At 43.1% G+C, this 25,934-nt stretch overlaps 2 protein-coding genes and 3 long non-coding RNA genes across 8 annotated transcripts; 2 read left to right on the top strand and 3 right to left on the bottom strand.

The window, feature by feature from the left end:
- The first annotated feature begins 97 nt into the window (after positions 1-97).
- LOC112847270 (uncharacterized) lies at positions 98-11,784 on the top strand. The gene is made up of 2 exons (XR_003220708.1): positions 98-1,293; positions 10,855-11,784. It is a non-coding gene; the product is annotated as an uncharacterized LOC112847270 (long non-coding RNA).
- On the bottom strand, positions 1,447-20,707 carry wu:fi75a02 (uncharacterized). 4 transcript variants are annotated; one of them, XM_025908519.1, is made up of 11 exons: positions 20,576-20,707; positions 9,730-9,852; positions 9,254-9,598; positions 8,115-8,592; positions 7,698-8,015; positions 7,582-7,605; positions 7,203-7,380; positions 2,649-2,740; positions 2,495-2,566; positions 2,253-2,383; positions 1,447-2,131 (listed from the first exon to the last, which is right to left on the bottom strand). In XM_025908519.1, exons 1-11 carry the CDS (start codon positions 20,610-20,612, stop codon positions 1,974-1,976), a joined length of 1,956 nt encoding a protein of 651 aa, XP_025764304.1. In that variant the 5' UTR covers positions 20,613-20,707; the 3' UTR covers positions 1,447-1,973. The 4 variants fall into 4 exon arrangements, 3 of the variants coding, with proteins under 3 accessions (XP_025764304.1, XP_025764305.1, XP_005458407.1); XM_025908520.1 differs by having other exon boundaries at positions 2,649-2,737; XM_005458350.3 differs by lacking the exon at positions 20,576-20,707 and adding an exon at positions 18,355-18,531.
- On the bottom strand, positions 4,345-5,644 carry LOC112847271 (uncharacterized). The gene is made up of 2 exons (XR_003220709.1): positions 5,239-5,644; positions 4,345-4,718 (listed from the first exon to the last, which is right to left on the bottom strand). It is a non-coding gene; the product is annotated as an uncharacterized LOC112847271 (long non-coding RNA).
- On the top strand, positions 20,642-25,436 carry LOC102076912 (UDP-glucuronosyltransferase 2C1). The gene is made up of 7 exons (XM_019361471.2): positions 20,642-20,931; positions 21,094-21,583; positions 22,304-22,452; positions 22,534-22,665; positions 22,860-22,947; positions 23,814-24,033; positions 24,218-25,436. Exons 1-7 carry the CDS (start codon positions 20,671-20,673, stop codon positions 24,495-24,497), a joined length of 1,620 nt encoding a protein of 539 aa, XP_019217016.2. The 5' UTR covers positions 20,642-20,670; the 3' UTR covers positions 24,498-25,436.
- On the bottom strand, positions 22,609-22,940 carry LOC109202891 (uncharacterized). Its single transcript, XR_002062870.2, has 2 exons — positions 22,835-22,940; positions 22,609-22,704 (listed from the first exon to the last, which is right to left on the bottom strand). It is a non-coding gene; the product is annotated as an uncharacterized LOC109202891 (long non-coding RNA).
- Positions 25,437-25,934: the final 498 nt, after the last annotated feature.

Here is a 25,934-nt window from a genome sequence, read left to right as displayed (position 1 = left end):
TGGGGTTCATCCATAGACAGGAAGTAAACCAGAAACCTCTGAGGGGCTTTAATGTGAGGAGAATCAGCTGATCAGAGACGTTAACCTGTTAGCCTGCTGGTGTCTCATGGAAGTCACATGGTGTGAGTCACGTGGTGTGATGGTGTAGTTTATTTTTGGTGTGAAATCAGTGAAAATCTTCACTAGCAACCAGCCAACAACATAATCAGTGTAAACAGACTGAGGATTATTGATTATCTGGTTATTATTTTGTGTGGGACCTTGAGAGTTTATGAAAACTGTAAATTTAAATTACTTGTTTGTTAAAATCTCAGTACATACAATGAGGGAAACAGTGGTATCAAACATACTGCCTGGGTAGCAGGACCGGCCGGCAGGATGTGAACTTTGTAGAGGAGGTCAGAAGCCGCAAAGACCTCATCCCTCTCTGGCCGCGGCCCGTCACATCAGTCGTCTGTCAAGCCTCAGATTGACGACACAAAGATTAATCTTCAGTCTGTGTGTTTGTGGACCGCTGCGTTTCTAGGGATCCTGCAGGTGCGCTTCAGGATTACGCTGTCTCTGAGCTGATGTGGTGGCTGCACAGCTGCACTCAGAGCTGCCGAGCGACTCCAATCATGACTCTTATGGACAGAAGCCCGGAGTGGAGGTGTATGGAGGTTTGGTGATGTTGTGGTCTCTAAGGTAGTTTTGCTGGATACTTCAGGTGGCGACCTTCAGCTCTGTGAAAGCCGAGGTCCTCCGCAGGAAAAGGGTGTTGAGCCTGTTTTAGATGGAGGCGGTAAAGCAGGTTGTTTTCATGCGTGATAGAGGTGGGACCAGAGCACATGCGTGGTGCCATGTGAGCACACAGGTAGATACGTACCCACACTCACACAAGCACCTATTAGTGACTGACCAATCAGGTTGAGAACATGAGGCCCCAGACATGCTGGAGAGACCTCTGAAAGATTAGACGGATGATGAGTAAATTTGAGGGTTTCCTGCTTTGTCATGGTAACGAACTGTCTGACCTCCCATCAGTTTCATCAGTTCAGTTTCTGTTTGCCTCTGAGCTACACAGCAGTACTGATCTGCAGCATAAGGTCATTTCCCATCTCTCTGTTAAAGGAACCAATCAGATCAGTCCAAAAAATAATGATCGCAGTAACTGATCCTTCACAGCCACGACTGATCGATCAGGAACCACAAACTCTGACTCTCCTCTATGATCCAGCATTGATCAGGAGTGTTGATCGACTGTATGAGCAAACACAAATGTCCTCTGATCCAGGTGCACACTAACGAGCTCAGGTAAGAAAGTGAGTCCTCCAAGTAATCAGTCTCTTTAAAAAGGAACAAAGGGGAACTTTACTGATAATCAAATATCATTATGTTAGCAAGTCAACAAGCATATACACAGGAAGTATTCCTCAATGACCTCTGAACTCAGAAAAATCAAAGACGTTCTGAGACCAAAAAAACTTTATTGATTCAAAAATAGACTCAGCACACAACATACACACCGCAGGCCTGCAGTACACACAGTACTGCACACAACTCTACCCCGTACCATAGAGTACTGAGGGTGGGGGAGGAGAGGGGGTCATCTTTAATATTATCAAAAACAAAAACTTGGAAAAAAAAAAAAAAAGGAGTTAGGTTTCACAGTCCAAGTCACAAGTCTTATCCAATCAGCAGCTTAGTGTCTATAATAAGCCCCGCCCTCTTAAAAAGGCTCAAAGGACGTTTTGTCATATTTTCTCAGGTGAGCCTATAGAGGGTATGGTCAGCAGCAGGGGCATGGCCTTACACACTATAAAAAGTTCAAAGCAGGTTCATGTTTCACATCTTCATTGTAACAAAAAAAAGAAATCCAAAAAAGCCCGCCCACCACATCGCCTGATGGCATTACTATGGTGACACTCAGTCAGTGGGCACAGTAGCAGCTCAGTTTTTTTGGCCTTTTGTTAGCTGATAAGTGATGTCAGAGCTCATACTTCCAGACCCTGCCGAGTCAGGAAGTCTTCGAGCGCACTCAGTCGCTCCACCAGCATCACGTCCAAGTCCATGTCCTCGCCACCGTTGCTGTGGCAATGTCGCCGAGCAGCTGCCCTTTTCCTCGGTACCATAGCAGCAGGAAGTCCTGCCGCTAAACACAAAAATTTTTCTTCAATTTCACAGTTGATGACAAACAGTTAATCAATAATCAGTAACCACTCTCAGTGTGCCTAGGACAACCTCCCTATTGCAAACTACATTTCCCAGTGTACCTTGTGGTCTCTTCCTCTTTCTGGGCTGCGTGAAATCAGGAAAAAGGAGGAGCCTGCGCCTCTTCTGCTGGCCAATTAGGAGCAGTGCTCCATCCTTCTCCCGAGGCTCCTCAAAGATAGTTTCCAGACTTCTGCAGGAACAAGCAAAGCATGCTGGGAGACGGAGTTTGGATATGGAAGCATATTAACATAAAGGGCATGTACAGTCTTCACCTGTTGTTAGTAGGGATTTGTAGTCTTACCTGTTGTTAGCAGGGGATCTGTAGTTCTTGTTGGTGTAAATCTCCTCTAGACTGAACTCTTTCTTCTTTATTCTGAGAAAGTAAATGTAGGTACACATTTGAAATAATGTTGGCACTTTTATTGTACATGTAAGTTTTTAGTTTCCCTCCTGACCTTTTGACCTTTGGTAGTCCCATTGGTGTAAGCAGCATTTCGCGCGGTGGCGCACGGCGGATTCTGATCTGTGAGACCCGTTTACCATGCTGCTGTAAAAAAAACGAAAACAAAAAAGAAAATTACTGATAGAGTCCCTGTTATTTAATATTTAACCTGGAAGTGGTCTAGGTTAAATTAAGGTCTAACATTATGGTGTGCATAAGGCTTGAAACACTTTGGATAGGATCCCAGGACTTCACTGTGGGAGGTTGACAGCTGGTGCCATGGGCCACCACCTCTGTTCAGTGATGGACGTTTGCAGTGGACGTAAAGGCATCCTTTACCCCTCTCAAACCACGTCTGCTCTTAGTCCAAAATATTAAATTTAGCATCTTCAAAGAGTAACCTTTGACCTTTTGGTGTAGGTGTTCAGGAGGGTCCAATGACTGTAGGAAACATGGACGATTCGACAGCACTTCCTCCAATTGTGCAAAAATGAAGCCAAAATATCCCGCTTCTGGAGGCTGCCATCTTGCACAGCTAGATAAAATAGAATAATCCTTTAATTGTCCCACAAGGGGAAATTTGGTGATTTTTGGTAACTTGAGGTGGAGGGACTGTGTCCCGCTCCCACACACCCGCGGGACATGACCGCAAACACGCCCCCCTACACTTTTTACGTAGCCCGGCTGCTCCAGTTTATTTGCTGATGGGTTTACCGCGACTTATGACTCGGTCAATTAAGGTAAATACAACCACGTCAGTGTTATAAAAAAGACACACAGCTTATCATCTTATAGTTCTACAACATCTACAATCACTCTGTTGTTAATTTGTTTGCTAGCTTAGCTCCTAGCATACGCACTGTGTTGGAGGCTTGTTGCTAGCTAGTTAGCGATGCTACACACCTGTTACTCTAATAGTCTATGTTATTGAACGATTCAGCACTTCTTAGTTTTTGTTATCCGTTTTTAGACAGCGATGAGATCAGTTACACACTCCACAGAGGACCAGAGTTACTGTTAATATCAGAAATGTAATGCTGTCCTTTGAGATTTTAACATAAGACTGAGTTTAATGCATGTAAACCTGTTTAAATCTTCAGAGCCGTCTACATCCTGGTAACATGGAAACTTTAAAAATTGCAGCTGAAGGTTTCAGTAGTGTAGTGTAATTTGTTCTTTTCATTTAATAATTGAGTCCATATTATATCCACAGCTACATTCACCCTGGGGAGAAACTAATGAGGGAGACCATCAGGACCAAGCTGTTTTTCTGGCCCAGAGGTTTAGAGAAACTTCTTCCCTTTCTTTCATCACAGCTGTCCTGTGCCAGAAGTTCTGTTGACCCAATTAGAGAGGCATCATTTCAGAAAGACTGAAGCTCACGGCATTGGTCAAGGAGGACCTCATGATCTTTACCAGCAACTCCCTCACAGGGAAATCTTCAGAGCTCCACCGTAGGCCCGCCCCAGAAGTTGGATAAACCAGCATTTCATGAACACTGTGAAGGAGACCTTTGCTTTGTGTAATGTTATAAATACTTGGATAATCCTCAGAGGCTCTGGACTTATATTTAAAAATATATTATCCTCTCTGGTTACTCTGGAATGAATAACTCTGAATCACTTTATGATAAATACCACACTACTGGCAAACAACAGTGAAAGAATTCCAGATCACCAGTTTTGTAGTTCAACATACAAGTGATAACCTTTGACCTTCATCAGGTTTTATTTAATTGTGTCAGAGAAAATCTCATGTGCTCTTCATGCAGCTGAGTACATTCAGTGTTTAAAACAGAAGCTCTGCAGGTCTGAGACCAGCAGCTTTCTGAAACACTAAATTGAGGTACTGTTAATGCTGATATATAGTGACACAGTTACATGGGTGATTAATTCTTTTGACTTTTTGTCTGTAACTTTATCAATAAAACAGCCGCAGCTTTCACTGACAGCACATCATGTGGTACTTTAACCTTTGTACTGTTTTCATCAGTTAATTTTGGAGTTACTACAAAGAGTGAAGATATAGGATGATCTGTCTGCTGTCACTGGGTGGTGCTGAGGTCTGAATCTGAGGGCAGCTCCTGTAATCACAAAGAGAACAGAAACATCAAACTCAAATATAAAGTTTATCTCTCAAACCTGAAACCAAACTGATCCTTCTCTGTCCTCACACACTCAGGATCTGAAGTTCTTCGCTTACATTTTTTCAGCTCTACAGTTTAATCCATAGTTACTTATTAATGAGGAGTTACTGGAGTACAAGCTTTAAAAAAAATGGTGTTACTGTCTTTACAGATGTGGCAAGAGACTGAAAACATGCTGCTGTTTGTCCATATTTAATAATCAGCTCTGTGCAGGAGCTGAAGCCTGTTGCTGTTATAGTATAGTACTCATAAAATTACAGTAACGGTAATTAGTGACTGAGCAGCCCGGGGCGTTTTTCTTGATTACTTTAGTCAGGGTAAATTCATTGACCTGCACGGATTAGCTAAACGAACTTTACAAAACAAGTTTTGCCGAGTGCTCATCTTAGCTAGCTAGGTTTCAGGACCTAGCTACGGACGTTAGTTACGGATTAGCTTACAAACACGTTTAACTTACCGAAAGAGTGCAGCGGGGCCTCGGGTCCTTCTGTCGGGTAGTCCAGTTTACTGAAGAACACCTCAGTCTGTTAGGTTAAAACAGTCGGTCGTCGTTTTGTAACGTAAACGCTGGCCCTCCTCTCAGAGCCTACGCTCTATCTGCTATTCCCGAACAGAGATAGACAAGTTTCTCCGTGACTGCAGCTGCCAGTCAAAGCTGTTATGATGACGTTGCACCCCAATTTAACATCCTTGTGGTAGTAATTAGAATCAAACTTATGGGAAAGGAGACCCCTTGCCAAGAGGTCTCCTTTACTAACCCTACATATATTCTATTTGAAAATACTAAAATCTGTATATTTATTTGTTTTTGTTTGTATGATAGCATTTATTTTAAAAAAGTAAAAAATAAATCAGACATTACAACCACAGAGAGGAAGTCCTGAAGTTGGCAGCATGGTGTTCAGAAAACAACCTGGCACTGAACACCAAGAAAACCAAAGAGCTCATTGTTGACTTCAGGAGACACAGCACCGACTTAGCCCCCCTCTACATCAACGGGGAGTGTGTGGAGAGGGTCCACACCTTCCGGTTCCTTGGTGTCCTCATCTCTGCTGACATCTCCTGGACGGAAAACATCTCAGCGGTCATCAAGAAGGCCCAACAGCGGCTGCACTTCCTGAGAGTCCTCAGGAAGTACAAGCTGAACTCCAACCTGCTGCTGACCTTCTACCGCTCGTCCATTGAGAGCCTGCTAACCTACTGCATCACGGTATGGTACGGCAGCTGCACCAAGGCGGATAGAGTGAGGCTTCAGAGTGTGGTCAAGACAGCACAAAAGATCATCGGCTGCCCTCTCCCCTCCCTGATGGACATTTATTCCTCCCGCTGCCTCAGCAGAGCAGCAAACATTATCAAGGACAGCTCCCACCCTGGCTTCAACATGTTCAGCCTGCTTCCCTCAGGGAAGCGCTACAGGTGCATCAGCACAAAAACCCACAGACTCAAAAACAGTTTCTTCCCCAAAGCGATAACCACCCTGAACTCACACATGCACCGATAACACAGCCCCCCACTTCCCACTTCTTCTATGGACCACCACTATTTATACCAATTCTATGTGCAATAACTGTATATACATAAACACTATTTATACCAATTCCATGTGCAATAACTCAACTGTACATACATAACACTATTTATTACATATTGTTTACGGTTTGTAAATTGTACATTTTATATATATATATATACACACATCTTCTTCCCTATGTTAATACTGTCCATATGTATATAGCGCTGCAGAACTGTACCCCCCCCAACATGTTTACACTGAGTAGGAGATGCTCTGTATCTCATTGTACAGCTGTATAATGACAATAAAGGCATTCTATTCTATTCTATTACTCAGTACTTGAGTAGTCTTTTCACCAACTACTTTTTTACTCTTACTTGAGTAATTTGGACAACTACTTTTCACTTTTACTTGAGTAATAATATTGTAAAGTAATGCTACTTATACTTGAGTACAATTTTTGGATACTCGACCCACCTCTGCCCCTTGGCGTTAAATCAGCGTGATGAGAACTATTGATAATAAAAGAAAGAATCTTTGGAAAAAATTTATCTGAGGAGAATTTATTTATTTTAGTCTGACCCCAGTCCCATCCCCCAACATGGAGGAGGTGGGGTTTATGACCTATACTGCAGCCAGACACCAGGGGGCGATAGAGACGTTTTGGCTTCATTTTTGGGGAGCTGTCACGTCGTCCATGTTTTCTACAGTCATTGGGTGGGTCTCCTGTGTTGTTGTTGTTTGATGTATGCTATGTAGAGATCTGAGGACTCCTCACTGTGACTCTAGTGTTTAGTTTGTTTTCACAATTCGATAATTTAATAAAGGCCAACATAAGATAAATAAGAAACACCCTTTACTATTTGAAATATTTTTTTTAAGTAATAAAAACAAGAAAACAACTTCACCTCTCCATTTGTGCTAAGAAACTCCGAGCTGACTGCTGATTGGCCAGCTGGGAGTGAAGCAGGCAATCCATTGGCTGAGCAGGCAGGGAGGGGCCGGGGTCGTCGCCGGGGTAGGTAGAGGCTCCGAGTGCTGTGATTGGACCGCTGCTTCTGCTGTCGCCAGGCAGAAAAAGCTGGACTGAAACACACAAGAAGCACTTTATTTATTAGATTTTTATCCGACTAAGAAACACAAGTTACACTACTTATGATGTTAATAATGATGATGACATTAAAGATATTAAAATATAACTGGTTAAACTAATTATATCAATACAGACTGTCTAGTTTCACTGAAGAAAAGATTTATTTGTATAAATGAAAAGTTAAAATTCATTACCTCAATATTAGCGTTTGAACATAACTGTGAAGATGAAACAGAAAGACGCCTGTTAAGTAAATTCTGTGATTTAAAGATTGTTAATTAGCCTCATTTGAAAACAAAGCTCGACAAACCAGTGGTCGCTGCTCAGGCTGGGTGGGGCTGTCCAGTCCTTCAGGGACCGCAGTGGACTACAACAAGCTCCACCCCTCACTGAATCCAACATCATTTCCATGGCAGCTGCTGGGAGGTGAAGCAGGGGGACTGGGCTAACAGAATAAGAGGCGGAGCAAACCCTCAGGTGGAAAGCAGTGCGATTGGAGGATGGGGCAAGGGGCTGTGTGAAGCCTGAAAAACGCCACTTGCCAGAAGGGACAGTGAAGAGTTCTGATTGGCTGCTGGTCAGACTCTCAGCTGACTGGAGGATATACAAGGCATGCTGGGAGGACAAGCTGCAAGTACAAAAAAACAGTTAAATCACCTAAAATGGATTAGCGAGGCTAAAGGCTGCTGTGATTGGCTGTTACATCATCAGCCATCTCCCCCCTCACCTGTGTTGCAGCAGCGGCACTCTGTAACCGTTCTTCCTAACAAACACATTGATGGCCCTCTCTGACTGGCTGGAGCCTCCAGTCTCTGGTCTTCTGTTCTTCCCTTGGCTGAAGTTATACAGTGTGAGCGGCTCCTCCTTCTCTTTGTCACCTCCTCCTCTAACGCAGACAGCCATCTGCCCCACAAAGCGCCTGTCTGCCTCTCCCTCCACCTTCTCTTCTTTCTTTTCTGGACAAACACTGAACTCTCCTTGATGGTTCTTCCTCCTCTTCTTCCTCCTGCTCACTGTCTCTTCTTCTCCTCTCCTCCTCCTCCTCTTTTGTGATTGGATGGAACTAGAAGAAAAAGGAGACGAGGACGACTCCTCACTGTCGGATGATGATGATACTGATGATGAAGAGGATATGGTTACAAGTGGCAGAGGCGGGGTGCTACAGGAAAAAGAGGAAGTGGAGCTGGACGCAATGACAGATGGCCCTGAAAGAAACCGGAAACAAGGATCACTTTTTGTAAGAAGATTATAACCCTTTAAAGACCTGCAGGAACCCTCAACAGGAACCCCCAGAAACTCTCTGACATCTGAACACTCAAAGACCTACATTAACTGTCAGAGACTGCCAGAATGTGCAGGAAACCCCAGAGACCTAAATTAACCTACAGGAACCCGCAGGAACTGTGACAGACCTACAAGAACACTCAGAGACCTGCAGGAACCAACAAAGGGAACCCCAAGAGACCTGCAGGAACACCCCTCAGGAACCTCCAGAGACCTGCAGGAAAAGAACTTGCAAGAACCCTCTGAGACTGCAAGAAACTCCAAAGAGAACCCCCAGAGACTTGCAGGAACTTCTTGAGACTTCCAGGAACCTCCAGGACACCTCTGAGACCTGAATGAACATTCAGGAACCAACAGGAACAACCCCCACCCCCATGCCCGAGACCTACGAACCTGCAGGAAACCTCAAAGAATTTGCATGATCCCCTAGAACCCTACCAGAACCTGCATGAAATCTCAGAGACCTAGATGAACTTACAGGTAACTGCAGGAACCTTATTAGACCTCCACTAACCTTCCGAGACCTGCCAGAACCTGCAGGAAACCTCAAAGAACTTGCAGTAACCCTCAAAAATGACTCACCAGTCAAACATGATGCTCCTTCTTTTTGTTTCCGGCTGTTCTTCTTCTTCCTCCTTGTTTTTCTGCTCCTCCTCTCCAGAGAATTCAGACGACGGCCAAGAGATGCTAGAGCTCCCCGCAGGAGGCGTCGTACCTCCATCCGGTGGCTTGAGAGGAGTCGAGGCAGGAGAGACGCACAGGGGCAACAGGGAGGAGGAGGAAGAGGAGCTAAAGGAGATAAAGAAGAAGCTGGAGGAGGAAGAGGATGAGTTGAAGGAGGAAGGGGGCTAGCTAAATGTACAAAAGGAGGAGCTGAACAAGGAGGAGGAGGATGAGTGGCTACTGGAACTGAAGGAGGTGTAGGAGCTGAAGGAGGAAGAGGAGAGGAAGGAGGATAAGAAAAAGAATGTGGATGGGGAGGAGTAACAGAGGAGGAGAGACAGGCTGTTAGGCTTTGTAAATCATCAGGAAATAAAAACATAAAAACAAATGCACACCTGTTTGTGTGTCCTCATCCTCATCAGCCAATGGGAGAACATGGGGCAGAGACATCACCACTAGGTCTTGGCCCCTGCCGTCACTCTCTTTTATTGTAAGTGGTCGAGAGAGCATGGTGAAAACTGCCAGAGAGTGAATAATGAATACAACCAGAAATTATGTTTCATGTGATACAGATCAAAACGTTGTAATGATGTAATTGTCCTGAACAATGACTATATAAAAGATGAACAACATTGCTGCACTTCCTCCCATTGTAGAAAAATGAAGCCAAAATTTCCCGCTTGTGGGAACTGCCATGTTGCATGTTTGGAGCCAGAGGCTGTCTCATTTGAAGGCCGATTACATCAAAGCGACGCGACGAAGGCTATCCCAATACGATGGCAGCTCCAAATGCAGTCGACAAATGCATCCTTTATATCCCCAAATTTGAAGGATGGGTCGGCTGTATCCTTCGTGACCCAACCTATCCCAGAATTCATAGCGCGGCCCAGCCAATTCCAGTTTCCAACAATGGCGGCAGATACTTAGTTGTAATATTACTCTTATTACTCTTTTCAGTACTTTATTAATTAAATTATTATTCATAATGTTTCCATAATAATATAAAAATACTTTTCAAACGCGACAATGGCAGAGGAGCACAGCTAAAGAGTTTGAAATACTAGTCTTTCTGGGTCACAAAATAAACTTTTAACATATTTTCAGGCGAGAATGCAGCTGTGTAATTTTCAAATATCTGCTCGGTTTTGCAAATATCTGATGTCTTGATAAAGTGCGCCGACGTTTCCGGAGACGTCTGTTACCCACCAGCTCGATAGCTGACCGGGTGGTCAAGGCTCACTAGAGCCGGCGAGAACACCGGATTCCACGGCACATCGTTTTCAGACCCTGCACAGTCTTTCACTACTCAGGTTAAACATGCTATATAAGAAACTTAGATAACTTAAAAATGTTATTGTTTGGCTTTTTTCAGTGTTTTATTTGTCCCTGAGTAAATTTGATTGGCTGAGATTAAAGTTATAGTTTTCACACAGCTGACTAAACGTCAAACAAAAACCTGATTAAACAGAAGTGTGAGATGGTTGAGAATTTACTCCAATGTCCTTTTATATTTTACATAGCAAGGAGCAGATGGCTGAGTTTATTAAACTCCACCAAGACAGCGGTGGCGCAAATCTGAAGGCTAGCCCGTCCCATTTCACAGCCTCGCGCTTCCGGCTTTCTCGGCCTTTGGAGGACCCGGTCCAGAGGTTTGGAGAAACTTCTTCCCATTCTTTCATCACAGCTGTGTCCTGTGCCAGATGTTTTGTTGACCCAATGAGAGAGGCATCGTTTCAGAAACATCAGGAAAACTAAAGCTTATTGCAGGGATCAAGTAGGACTCATGATCTTCAACACCATCTCCCTCACAGGGAAATCTTCACAGCCCCACCGTAGGCCCGCCCCAGAAGATGGATAAACCCAGCATTTCTTGAACACTGTGATGGAGACTTTTGCTTTGTGTAATGTTATAAGTATTCAGATAATCCTCAGAGGCTCCAGACTTTTACACAAAGATATTATATTCAGTCCTGTAGAAAGTTATATATTTAAAAATGCATTATCCTCTCTGGTTACTCTTGTATGAATGACTCTGAATTACTTTATGGTAAATAACACACTATTGGCAAAAAACAGTGAAAGAATTCCAGATCACCAGTTTTTAGCTCAACATACAAGTGATAACCTTTGACCTTCATCAGGTTTTATTTAATTGTGTCAGAGAAAATCTCATATGCTCTTCATGCAGCTGAGTACATTCAGTATTTAAAACAGAAGCTCTGCAGGTCTGAGATCAGCAGCTTTCTGAAACACTAAATTGAGGTACTGTTAATGCTGATATATAGTGACACAGTTACATGGGTGATTAATTCTTTTGACTTTTTGTCTGTAACTTTATCAATAAAACAGCCGCAGCTTTCACTGACAGCACATCATGTGGTACTTTAACCTTTGTGCTGTTTTCATCAGTTAATTTTGGAGTTACTACAAAGAGTGAAGATATAGGATGATCTGTCTGCTGTCACTGGGTGGTGCTGAGGTCTGAATCTGAGGGCAGCTCCTGTAATCACAAAGAGAACAGAACCATCACAAACTCAAATATAAAGTTTATCTCTCAAATCTGAAACAAAGCTGATCCTTCTCTGCCCCCTTTTCTAATAATGTTTACCTTTGAGTGGCTGGTGCTTTTTAAGTGGAGATTTGGTAAGATGAGATGATGGAGCAGGTTTCAGTCCTGGTTCAGTCTGCTGTTGCTTCATGGCCACCAACATACGGACGTGTTATCAGCAGTGTTTGAGCTGTTGCCGGAGTATTGGACAAATATTAATGCTTTAAATTATTTCCCTCAAAGGATGTAAGCTGTACATAGTACTGCAGAAGTAACTTGAAAAATATCTCATTAAAAATCATCCTGTTATTTTAACTGGAACATTTGAAACAAACCTAGTGAAAAAAAATCTTCAACTTAAGCTGCCAAACGGCCGTAGTTGGTTTCAGTACAAGGCTTTGCTATTTTCATCCATAGTTAATGATTAATAAAGGGTTACTGAGGTGCAAGCTTTTTTTTTTTAATTTGGGGTTACTGTCCTTACAGATGCAGCAAGAGACAGAAAACATGCTGCTTTTTGCACATATTTAATAATCAGCTCTGCACAGGTGCTGAAGGAGAGTCCAGCCTGTTGCTCTAAGAGTATAATGCTTGAATAAAAGTACAGTAACGGTAGTTCCTGGTGCTTTTCTTATGATTTCTTTAGTCAGGGTAAATTCATTCACCTGCACGGATTAGCTAAACGAACTTTACAAAACAAGTTTCTCTGACAGCCGAGTGCTCATCTTAGGTAGCTGGTCTGGACCTAGTTACGAACGTTAGTTACAGATTAGCTTACAAACATGTTTAACTTACCGAAAAAGTACGGCAGGGCCTTGGGTCCTTCTGTCGGGTAGTCCAGTTTACTGAAGAACAACTCAGTCTGTCAGTTTGAAACAGTCGGTGCAGTTTTGTAACGTAAACGCTGGACCTCCTCTCAGCTCTATCTGCCATTCCGAAAGAGATACGCAAGTTTCTCCGTGACTGCAGCTGCCAGTCAAAGCTGTTATGATGAAGTTCCACCCCAATTTAACAGCATTATGGTAGAAATTAGAATCAAACTTATGAGAATGGAGACCCCTTGAAAACAAATCAGAGTCATGAGAACTACTGATAATGGAAGATAGTATCTTTGGAAAAAATTTATTTGAGGAGAACGTTTTTATTTTAGTCTTACCCCAGTCCCATCCGCTAACATGGAGGAGGCAGGGTTTATGACCTATACTGCAGCCAGGAACTAGGGGGCGATAGAGAGACGCTTCATTTTTGGGGAGCTATTAGGTCGTATCTTGGCGTATTATGATGACGTATTAGGACAGATCTTGCAGCTGTGTCCCTCCACCATCCATCACAGCACATCTTGGAAGCACCTTCAACAACAGCTATACTCAGAGCTGGACCAATCAGCTCTGAGTATATTAATGACAAGAAGCAATCATCAATGGAGCTCTGATACTGTGATTCACCACGGCAACAGGTAAACAGACGTCAGAGCCTCTTTTTAAATTCAGAGGACACGCATCAGTACTGACTGAAATCCACTGTTATCATCACAGACTGAATAAAGTTTCATTTAAATCTGTCTGTGCTCATCATTTAGAACAGATGAAACTGAATCCTGGTTTGACCTTTGATCGTTACATTTAAGGTCAGAGTCAGTTTAGTGATGATGGAGTGACGCAGCAGACTCGATATCAGTTCATGAACATTTCATTTCATCATTATTCACAAACACTGGCTGTTTTTCAATATTTGTACTTGTGTTCCTATGGTCTTGTGAAAAGCCATCACTTGTATTCTTCCAATTCAAAGTACGCATCAAGTCAAGTACGCTAAAAATGCACCAATGTGGTTTTTTGCTCCGCCCATTTTATCGAGCATTCTTAGGCTACGTTCACACTGCAGGTCTTAATGCTCAATTCCGATTTTTTGATCAAATCCGATTTTTTTGTCTGCTTGTTCACACTACACATAAAATGCGACATCAAACGCGCTCTAGTGTGAACGCTCAAAGCGGCCCGCATGCGCAAAAGAAGATGTCACACACAACTCGCTCTGTTTAGACCCAGAGCAAACAATATTGTTTGACTGATTGCCCTTAATATAAAGACTTCGGACTTTATGTTTCCAGATTTTTGCTTTAAGTTATTTTGTTATTTACATAATAATGTAGATGACCTAATAATGATCCTTTTTGCTGTTTTAGAGGAGCGGTGCTTCAAAGGATGTTGCAGATTTCTGTCAGAATCTGCAGAAAATACAGTAAAAATAAAATGTTCACATTTCTCCAACGTTGTCTTCCCAACAGTTTCACCGGATGGTAGGAAATCGTTCGCGATGTCTTCTCGGGCGCTTCTCCGGCGCTGATAATTGGCGTCTGTCTTGTGTCAGTGACGTAAAAGACGGATTTAATGCGACTTGATCGTTCACACAGCAGTCGCTTTCTAAAACATCGGATACGTATCGGATTCAGTACCACATACGAAAGTGACCCAGATCGGATTTGAAAATATCGGATTTGTGCCGTTCACACTGTCATACCAAGATCGGATACGGGTCGCATAGGGGCGAAAAAATCGGATTTGATGCGCTTTCGCCTGCAGTGTGAACTAGGGATGGGTATCGAAAACCGGTTCTTGTTGAGAACCAGTTCCCACTGTTTCAATTCCTTGGAATCGTTTGCCATTTTTGCAAACGATTCCCTTATCGATTCCAGTCGCCCCGAATGACGTCACCACGTTGCAGAGCGTCGGAGCGTACCTGGCAGGAAACACGGCGCCTAAGCGGCTCAAACGCTCAAAAGTTTGTTTATACTTTACGAGAACGGATTGTCATCCGTTCAGGGCAACTTGCAATACTTGCAAAGTAGATATTTCATTAAGGGAGGAAACACTATGAATACGCAAAAGCATTTGCTCACAAAACACGCGATGAACTTAAATGAATGTCTTTAATTCCGCTCCGGACTCGTGAATCTCAACCCAGCAGCAGCGGTAACGTTTGCACGTCATCTCCCGTTAATGCGGCAGGTAAATAATCAACTAACAGTGCATATTATGTTAGCGCGATCTGCTTTATTACAAAACCTGCCATTGTGCATTTAGGTGACCATGATGAGACAGACAGAGTCTGGCTGGCGCTCGCTGGCAGTCTACCGGTAGCGTCTCTTTTCAGGCCCGCATGTCACCGAGCAGTGACTAGTTTGTGGTCAAAACCTTGCAGCCATTTGCCACAGCAGATGGTAAGTGAATGTGTTTAATTGTAGGCAGGGACATTACTGGATATTCTTGTGTAATTGCTACAGAATAATTTATGTTATACTTTGTTATTGCTACAGAAGAATATTTATTTTATTATTTTACGTTTACAATTTTCCCCGGGGACCCTGTGACACCCCATTGAAGAGCTGTAGGCTGTGGATCTCTTAAGATCTCACTGTTGGGTTTGTAAGGCCATGTTACTCCTAAATTTCTATCTTGTTGAAAGAGAAGATATAAAACAGTTCTAAGCTAATCGACCTTAGTGTTCTCCTTTTTCAAAACAAGAATCGATAAGAGAATCGAATCGTTAAACAGAATCGAAAATGGAATCGGAATCGTTAAAATCTTATCAATACCCATCCCTAGTGTGAACGTAGCCTTAGTGATGACTTATGTGGACTTGGTGCAGCAAGTGTCCCAGAATGCATTTCGTCTGAAACTTAAAAGCAGCAGTGATGGTGGAGAGCAGATAAATCTGTGAGTTTAATATATGACTGTTTCTGTGACACGAAATAAACTTTTAAGATATTTTTAGGTGAGAATGTAGGCATGTAAGCTTCAAATATCTGCTCGATTTATCAAGATGTCACCCATCTGCAAAAGTGCTCTGATGTTTTCAGGCAATGTAATCACCCCATCAGCTGTCAGCTGACCGGGAGGTTGAGAGTCACTAGAACCAGCCAGAACCCCTGACTCCTGGCACACTGTTTTCAATACTTTTAAGAATACTTTATAAATCCCTGAGGAAATTGTGTGGTTACAGTCGCTCCAAGACAATAACAGTAACAGAGTGAACTAAATTAAATAATACCATATATTACAAAGTTACAAATATAAGAAATAGCTCTAATATATACAAATAGCTCAATTATAAAGATCCAGAATATTACAGAGATTAAATATATATCATTGATATTTTTCTCTAAACTGTAAAACTTTATTTTCACTATAGAAGATGTGCAAAAGGGTCTAACTATTGCACTGTGTAATGTGACATTTTCCTGTGACTGGCCAGCACATCATGGAGTGGGTAGGAGGCATTGTCCATCATTGTCCTTATGTTGGGCAACATCTGCCTCTTTGACACCACCTTAAGGGAGTCCAGCGCCATCCTCACAACATTACTGACCTTGTGGATCAGTTTATTGAGTCTGTTGGCATCTGTGACCCTCAACCTGCTGCCCCAGATCTGTCTGTACACAACTACGGTCTTGTATACTTGGGTACTGTGAAATGGCCACTGGGGCTGTCCTGATGGGCTAGAAGAGGAGTGCAACATTTATGAGATGACTGCATTGATCATTAAAATCGCTTTATCATAACCATCGAGTATAGGTTGCCATGGAAATATTAAGCTGTCTGCACGTAATTCACAGATTTTTTTTTCTCCCACATGCTGCAAATGCATCATTAATCCCCCTCCCAACTGGAAAATTTTCTACCCAGCACACTGCGTTGAGCATGTGTGTTTATATACTACCAGATAGGGAAAAATATGGCGACAGTGGGAATTTCACATGAGTGAGAGAATGAGACTCGCTGTTGTTTGGATTTCATAGAGATATCAAACAAAATGTGGTAATTTGCAAAACATGTCGTTAAACTATTGCCGCATAAGGTAGCCGACCACAAATTTATTCCACCAGCCGGAAAGTCATCCACTGCAAAATTGAGAATGTTTTAAACTCTGCACGTGAACATCTCCCCACACACCAAAGAAAACTTATATAAGTTTATATAGATAAGCCAGCTGTTATATGAGCTACATATCGGTGAGAGAAACAAAGAAAAACTGCACGGTAAGCCTGTTTCCATGTTATTGTTTATCGAACGTGAAGTATACTTATGGTCTTCTTTTGCAGCTGGTTCAGTGAATTTTGGTCGGAGCGTGACAAAACTTGCAGTTTTGGAATCTGCGAGATCTCTGCTTTTAGACAATGTGCCATTTGCTTGGTTACATGAAGTTGAGTGAGTTTGTAGCTTCATTGTTTGTGTTTGGGCACATTTTGCGAAATTACATGACTGCTCTTTTAATTGTTTGTTGTTTTCGCTGTGTTTGGTGGTTGCAGAAATGGTTTATATGAGCTTTTAGCTGAGATTCTGAGGTTTCTGTGGATACCACACATACAGCTATTTACGTAAAAAACCTAAATTCATGGAGGCTTAAACTGCAGCTCACCCCCTTTGTACCTGGTACCAGGGGCGCTGGGGCTCAAGACATATCGCGATATACATATATACCAGGGGTGCCCAATCCCAGTCCTCGAGAGCTACCGTCCTGCAGCTTTTAGATGCATCCTTGTTCCGACACACCTGAATCAAATGAATGGCTTGTTATCAGGCCTTTGCCAAACTTGATGGCACGCTGAAGAGGTAATCAAACCATTTGATTCAGCTGTGTTGGAGTAGGGATGCATCTAAAAGCTGCAGGATTGTAGCTCTCGAGGACTGGGATTGGGCACCCCTGATATATACATATATGTATACACACACACACACATACATATATATGTGTATATATCATATTATATTTTCCACATATTGCCCAGCCGTACCGTAAATGCATGGCTAACACTCCATCAGAGAGCACAGGTCACATGACCACAGCCTGCTTGAAACAACCTCCGATTGAACTGATTGACCTTCTTGGTTTCATTGATAATCTCCAATTGATCCATCTTCCCCTGATACATAAAGGCGGAGCTTTATCTGCCATTCTGCACACACTCCACAAATCACTTCACTGTACCCGTCAGTTGAATTACACTTTATTCATACACCCAAACAGGAAGCTTGGGTAAATGTTACATCAAAGATGTCCCCTTCAGCATTAAATTACCTCACTTACACTTAGGTTTTAACTGTAAATGTAAAGTTCTATTTTGTGGTAGTGTGGTGAACATCCAATCGGTAGGTGGAATACAAATAATCAGATGTCACAGCTTCACGTTCTCTCGCGAGACTTACAGAACACCCAGAAATATTCCTGTTACCCGTTTTCAGTCAACTGATTAACGGCTCACCTGACGTTTTTCTATTTCGTCACAGCAGAACTCATGTGACGTAACATTAGGGAAGTCACGAAACAGTGAGGGTCAAAGTGGGAAAAAACGGGATTTGGGAAAATTAGTAAAGTGTTTGAGCTAACAGCGGCTAGCTGCGTTAGCAGGCTTTACTGTGAGGGAGGGTGTCAGCCCGGGACAAACCGGGGCATTTTTAACCGCTGTGTTTACCTGGCTTTAGCCCGGCGGATCCTTCAGGTTCCGTTACGTCCTCTCAGATCCCATTTTAGTCGGTTAAAGGGAAATGCGGAATCCGTCCGCTCTGTCCACTTTCGGAACCTCTGTTTGCACCATACAGGTCGGCAGGAAGCTAGCAGCAGCTACACAGAATAACTTCCGCCGGAAACTTCTAAATAAAAGCTCTTGAAAGAACAGGAAGCGAAAGAAGAAAGGTTTTTCAAATTAAAGACAACTGAAAACAAAAACAAGCACCAACTCCCAGCGGTTTCTCCAAAGTAAGAGTCACAGCTGTTTCTGTCCTGTGACACTTACATTCAGACCACTGACACTCAGGCCTTCTCGTTTGGCTCTTGACGAAGGTGGTCGCACTTTTCTCCTCTCCCTCTCCCTTATCTTTCCTGCTTGGCTTCTCAATGTCCTTGTCTAGTCTAGTCTGCTTTTTCTACTTTTGTCCTGGAACACTCTCACTGTGTGTTCTCTAAAACCTAAAAGAGGAATTATGGATTTGATCAACTGGTCCCTGAATGCAACTGACACCCTCTTCTCAACGAGAAGCCTGGGCTCGGGTGAGCCCGAGTGTCCTGGAGGGACATTCCCTGCCGGATACACAATGGACGGGTGGAAGAACTGGAGGGTCGTGTGCCTTGCAGGACATTGAAGACATCTACCTTTTCAGAACCATGATAACGGGGTTCTTGCTGATCGGAACTGGCTTGGCCCTGGCTTATCGAAGATTAAAGAAAGTGGAATCGGCTGTTCAAAACCCCACAAGGCTGCCCGCTGTGATTGCGTTCAATGAGCTCATTTTGAGAACTTATCCCAATAAGTTCTCAAAATGAGCTCATTGAACGCAGCACGGATAAGATCTTAGAGAAGCTCGAGGCTGTCGTGACCACTTAGACTATGCTCTCTGAGCGAAAATTGGATAACATCTTGGAGAAGCTCACGGCGGTCCCGAATACTCAGACTATGCTCTTTGAGCGCAAGATTGATAACATCTCGGAGAAGCTCACGGCTCTCCAACGGGAGATTGAGAGACCAGTGACGGACATTTAGATCGACTGTGAAATTGACATGCAGTTGTTCGCACTAAAGGAAAACCACCATCATTTCATGCGGCTACCATACTGGCACCAGCTGTGGTCTCAAGGCTGGAGCTGAACATAACAAATTCTCAACCTGATAACAAACAGTGTTTAGACTGTTCCAAACGCCTTCAAACGCTTATCTCCAAGGCTGAAGTCAGACGGCGGATCTAAGTCCCAGCGCTGGATTAATAGCGCTTGGCTGGATGGCCGTGGCTACTTTGGCTCATCTCTCACCCCCTTACCCACCCCAGTTGCTTGTCACGTGGTTTATGGTGTCGTGATGTGGATATGTGTGTGCTCTCTGTGCAGAGGAGTTTTATTTTTGTTTTCTGTTCTCGTGCTGATCTCCCATAAGGAGCCCAGCATGACTAGAGGTCTCTTTTTTCCCTCCTCCACTTGCCCAGTGTATTCTACATTTCATTGGGGTTTTTTTTCCAAATTACTACCTGTCTCCAATTTCTCAAATTTGGGTCCAATTTCACTGCAGGTGTAAACATTGCATGTGACAAATAAAGGTTTGATTGACAGAACTACTTGTACAACAGCTCAGGAGGGAACGCAGGTCCTCTGCTAACCACGAGTTTTCAATTCTCAGTTCTTCCAGTCTTCATGTTGAAGATTCCTTAGGAAGGATACTGAACTTTGAGTTTCTGTGATAAATCATTTGTGTGTTTGTTTGTGTGTGTGTGCACGTGTGTGTGTGTGTGTGTGTGTGTGTGTGTGTGTGTGTGTGTACACGTGTGTATGTGAGATGCCTGCAGTACGGCACTTTGAGCTCTCAGATGCACTGTCTTTACTTATCATCCATTTTAAAGCAGATCAGAAAAAAGAGTGTTCATGAAAGCTGCAATGTTGAGTTTCTGCAGATCAGAGTGTGATTAAAGCAAGAGTGTGTTTCATGTACAGTCTGACTCTTGATATTTAATATTCTCACAGACTGAGAGATGAAAATATAAAGCTGCTCAGGCTGTGGTTAAAGTTTTAATTTGTGATACGTGTTACTGTGTTATTTCACCTGAGCTGACTCTAAAAACTGTGAGTGAAGTCCAGCAGGACAATAAATAAACAGGTTTCTGTGTTTACCTTGAAGCAGGCCAATCATGTTGTCCAATCAGAGCTCTCACCTTTAGCTGACCTCTGAGCAGATTGGACTCTGGACATGCAGTTGCAATCTGACTGGATTTGCTCACAAACTCAAGATCTTTTTGTTGTTTCACACATGATGCAGGTTTCCACGTCTCCTCCTCTTCTTCTTCTTCTCCCCTTCGCCCTCCTGCTCCTTCATCCCGTCTCCCCGGTACATGGTGGCAATGTTCTGGCATTTCCGGGAGAGTTCAGCCATTGGTTGAACATGCGGACCATCATAGAGGAGCTGGTGAAGAGGAATCACTCTGTCACCATCTTAGTGCCTGATGCATCGCCGTCTGTCAACTACAACAACAGCCGCGACGCCGCCAAGTTCAACTTCCTGGTCTTCAAGGTAACACTGGCGTTTATACAGCGTGTTTGTAGTCACCCAAAGAAGATCCCTGACAATCACTGTGAAGTAATGGTTCTGAGTTTGTTTGTTTGTTTGTTTGTTTGTTTGTTTGGGCGTAGCTGATATATAATCAATGACCTGATCAGGTGTTTCCTCCTGCAGGTATCGTACAGCAGGCAGGAGTATCTGGACCTCATACAGGAATTAATGCGTTTCTCCATGTATGAGGCGCATTTGTCCTCGCCACTGCAGAAGTTCCTAAAGACGGCTTCCTGGATACTGCACTTCCTGGACTTCGGGAGGCAGCAGTGTGAAGGAATGCTAAGGAACAAGCAGCTGATGGCGACTCTGCACCACGCCAGCTTTGACGTCATCTTGCAGGACTCGATGGCAATGTGTGGTGACCTGGTGGCAGACTTGCTCAGTGTGCCACTCATCATCTCAATGCGCTACAGCTTTGGCAGTGTTTTTGAGCGACACTGTGGCCACTCCCCCGCTCCACCGTCCTACGTCCCGTTAGCTCCTCTCTCATACAACGACCGCATGACACTCAGTGAGAGGCTGATCAACATGGTAATATATGTGGGGTCGTCAGCAGTAAGCGAACTGACCTGGAAGCTGACGCTCGATCAATACTACAGGGAGATCAAAGGTCAGAGGTCCAGGGTTATGTCTGCACCTCTGAGGGCATCACACAGGGTTTAAATAAACCATCATTATGTGACTGAAGGCAGACTTTCAGCTTTGATTCAGAGTTTAACTAAAACAACAGCTCACAGAAATTTCTGGATGCATGCTCAATATTCAGGTACGAAAATCCCAAAACGTTGATTCTGTTCATCTGGACATTTTCAGTGGGAGAAAGACGATTTCAGGTGACTTCTTCAGTCTTAGATGACTGCAGGTTTCCCCAACCTTCTAAACAGTACATTTGCATAAGATCTGAAACTAGCACTACTGACAAACAATAGGCTGTGAGGTCAGATTCATACCCATTAATATACAAATCGTCATGACCATTGATCAACAACCACTGATCAAGGCCATTGATGATTCATCAATGGCCTTGATCATTGATCCATGAGTACCATTCAAAGAGAGTTAGGGAATGGCTATATAAAACCTGAGGATTTATATCTGAACTCTTTGAGGTCATAAATGTCTGTAATTCATGAACTGTTAATGTTAGACTGAAGTTAAACGCTGAATTAAAGCTGAAAGATTGCACTTGGTCATATCTCAATGGTTTGATGTAAAGTCCGTTATATTGGTGCACAGAGGCAGAATTACAGAAACCATCCTTGTCCGAATAACTATGGACCTGTACAAACCTTTATTTTGAAGTCATATCCCATCTTTCCTGTATGGACAGGAACTCCTAGCAGTGTGTGCGAGACTATGGGGAAGGCCGACGTGTGGCTCATCAGGACGTTCTGGGACATCGAGACGCCACGGCCAACCCCGCCAAACTTCAAATACGTGGGCGGTCTACACTGCAAACCGGCCAATCAGCTGCCAGAGGTGTGAGCTCTGATTGCACACACTTTTATTCTGAAATGGGACAGGTGAGTGTTGATGTAATCATGATGTCACATCTTCCAGGACCTGGAGGCATTTGTGCAGAGTTCAGGTGATGCCGGCATAATTGTGGCTTCCTTCGGCTCCATGGTAACCAACCTGACGATGCAGCACGCTAACATCATCGCCACCGCCTTCGGTCAGATCCCACAGAAGGTCAGAAGCTCCGCCCACTCACAGACGAACATTCAGGGACTGCGTTACCAGCAGATATTGATTACATCATTGATTACTTTCTGGAGTAATAAATAAAAAAATACATGCAGGCAGAGGAAGCTCAGATGGTTTGTTTGTTTGTTTATCTGGATGTTTGTTTCGTCTTTACCTGAGGAGAGTTTTCTTCCTTTCAGGTGATTTGGCGTTACCGTGGCGAGCCTCCAACTGCATTGGCGCCAAACACGAAGATTTCTGATTGGATCCCTCAGAACGACCTGTTGGGTATGACTCATTCGTGATGTCATAGGATTTCAAAATAAAAGCTCAAAGAGGCCTCTTATTCACTTGTTAAGTGGCAACGTACCAAGCCTCCTTCCAGGTCCAGACTCCTCCTGCGTTCATTGAAGCTGTTGTCTTTTTAATGTGTTGTAATGCTCTTTATCTACTTTTACTGAAGATAAACAAGCCCCTAAAAATAATCAGTGGTCATCGTCAGCCTCTCTGGCTTTTTATTAGCACTGTTCATGTGCAGCTCATCTTTAAGCTCAGTTTTTAAAGCCTTACATTGTAACTACAGCTCATGGGCTCATGGTAGGCCAGACACCAACTATTTGAACAGTTCTACAAGAATGACTGTGAGGCTAACTAAGATATCAGTGAAACTAAGGCTCAGGAATTTTTCATAGCGACTAATCTAAACCTGCAGCAGATTAAAGACTGACCTCGTATTGTGGATGGATTATCATTTATGTCTGAAGTGATAACAATATATTTTATGTTTTTGGTAGGGGGGGTTTAGAAATCTCTCAGTCAGTGCATGGTGTATCTTTACATAGAAGCTAACTAGCTGACTTCCCGTTAACTTTAAACTCTGTTAAACTTTATAAATCTTGTGTTTCTTGGATGCCTGTATGTTAAACTTTATTTAAACAGGTGTGAGAGAAGCCAAACAGATCATTTCATTAATAATGAAAGAATTTGGGCTGTTTTTAACTCTCACTGATGCCCAAGTGTTTATTTGACTGTGGGAATCTTTGGGAAGTTTTGACCCAAAAATGGCGACTAACGTAAGATTGAGGAGGCAGATTTTCAATATTTGCAAAAAGATGTTCTTTCACAATAAAAGCTTTGCATTTGTTTGTCCTCAGGTCACGCAAAGACAAAGGCATTCGTGACACACGGCGGCACTAACGGTCTGTATGAAGCCGTGTTTCACGGCGTGCCTCTGGTGGGTGTGCCGCTGTTTGGTGATCAGCCTGATAATCTCGCCCGTATGAGCCGCCTCGGCACCGCCATCGTCCTGGACTTCAACCATCTGACAGCTGAGGAGCTGGCAGAGGCGCTGCATGTCGTCATAAACCAGCCAAGGTAAAGGTGATTTTAGTGTGGTATTGTGTTTGTATATTTCCTGTTAATAGTTTGGTCTTTGTACATTTGGACCTGTTTAATAACATTTTATTTCCTGTCTTTGACCCCAATCCTTCACAATAAAAGTGTACTACTGTTTAACAGTGAAACAGTCATGTGACTTCATGTTTGTTTACCATGACAGCTACAGGACCAACATGCAGCGTCTGTCAGCGGTGCACCGCGACCAGCCAGTAACGCCACTGAGTACCGCCGTCTTCTGGGTGGAGTTTGTGATGCGACATGGTGGAGCTAGGCATCTGCGGTTGGCATCATACGACCTCAACTGGTTCCAGTACCACAGCTTGGACACCAGTGCTGCCCTGCTGGCTGCTTTGATGACCGTTGCTGCTTTGTGGTGGGTGGGGATACGCTGCATCCTGCGGCAGTGCAGACGGCGAGCAGGAAGAGAGAAGAAGGACTGAAGAGGGATTTCCTGTTTGCACCGTCCTGTTGGTATTTACAAAGGAGAGACTAGTAACAAGACTATGTACGAAAGATGGGAAACTTTATCAACTGACCCTGTTCAAGGCACAAAACATAGGGAGGAGAATATTTAAATTAACCCATGACCTGATTTACAGACATTTGCAAGACACTATTTACTGCTGATTGCAACAATATTTAACACATAAAAACAAACATGGTTGTTTGTGCCTGATATTGAAATGAACTGACTGAGCCAGTGTTTAGAAAACTCTTTAAAAATCACCCAGAAAACTAACCTCACCTGAGTCCTATTTGGGGATTGCATTTAATCTGTGTTTAACAGATTAAACACAGATTAACTGGTTTCATGTTCATTAAGAATTAATATCTAAACTTTTCAAGATCCTTTTCCATCACTAAAGGTGTTCCACAGGGATCCATCCCTGGACATGCCTAACATGTTCTGATTAAACTGAGAACATGCTGTTCACGGGGTCACCTGAGGATTTCAAGCCTGTGGTTTATATTTATATCTGAACTCTTTGAGGTCATAAAACTGAATTTTTAAAATCTCTATAAAGATTTAATGACTTGTTGGATACTAAATTTTATCACAATGCTGAGCACATCAATATGACTGGAGGTAAAATTGGAGTTTTATGCAGAAACAGTCTATGTTGAAGCTTCAGTGTTTTTGTTTTTGTTTTTATTACAAGTGATTCTTTCCGTGCTCACCTTTATATGTAAAAAATCGCAATGGTCTGCCCTCACAAGCAGAAGAGAGCAGCATTGTGCAATCTTTACAAGTTTACTGTACTGATTAACCAATCACATCCACGTACAGTCAAACACAGTGCTCACATAAAGCTCTCCTATTCCACTGGAACATTTTCAAAGATTATATTTCTGTATCAGAGGTCACACCTGCACCAGCATTTCTTAATCGCTGTATCTGTGTATTCTGGCTATGCCTTCTCTAAACATGTTGATTGTGCAGAAGTCTCCTTGGACAGAAAGCTCCTGATCACAGTGAGAAACCTGTAAAAATAAAGGATGTCGAAATAAACTGCTGTACTGGAGTTTTTCCTGGGTGCTGTGCGGTTCACTACTCTAAATGTAAATGTTACTTAGAGTCGGTCACACTGCAGAGGGTTTTCAGCAAACACAGTTACTGTGAGTGGCTTTATTTATATTTTCACAGACTGAGTCTGATAATGAAAAAATTTGCAGTTCTGAGCCTGCAGCTAAAGTCACCTGCTGTAAAAAATGTTATCTGAACTGAGCACTGACTCTGATGAACCTCTAAGAAATTAGAAAACTTGAGAAACCTTGAGTGAGGTTTCTGTGTTTGTATGAAGCAGATCAGAGTTTGCACAGCTCAACCTCAGGCTTTGTGTTGTCGTCCAATCACAGCACAGCCTTCACCTGTAGCT

The sequence above is a fragment of the Oreochromis niloticus genome, linkage group LG7 (genome assembly GCF_001858045.2).
Source record: "Oreochromis niloticus isolate F11D_XX linkage group LG7, O_niloticus_UMD_NMBU, whole genome shotgun sequence".
Taxonomy (NCBI): domain Eukaryota; kingdom Metazoa; phylum Chordata; class Actinopteri; order Cichliformes; family Cichlidae; genus Oreochromis; species Oreochromis niloticus.
Note: the sequence above shows the minus strand (reverse complement) of the source record. Positions and strands in the feature narration are given on the sequence as shown.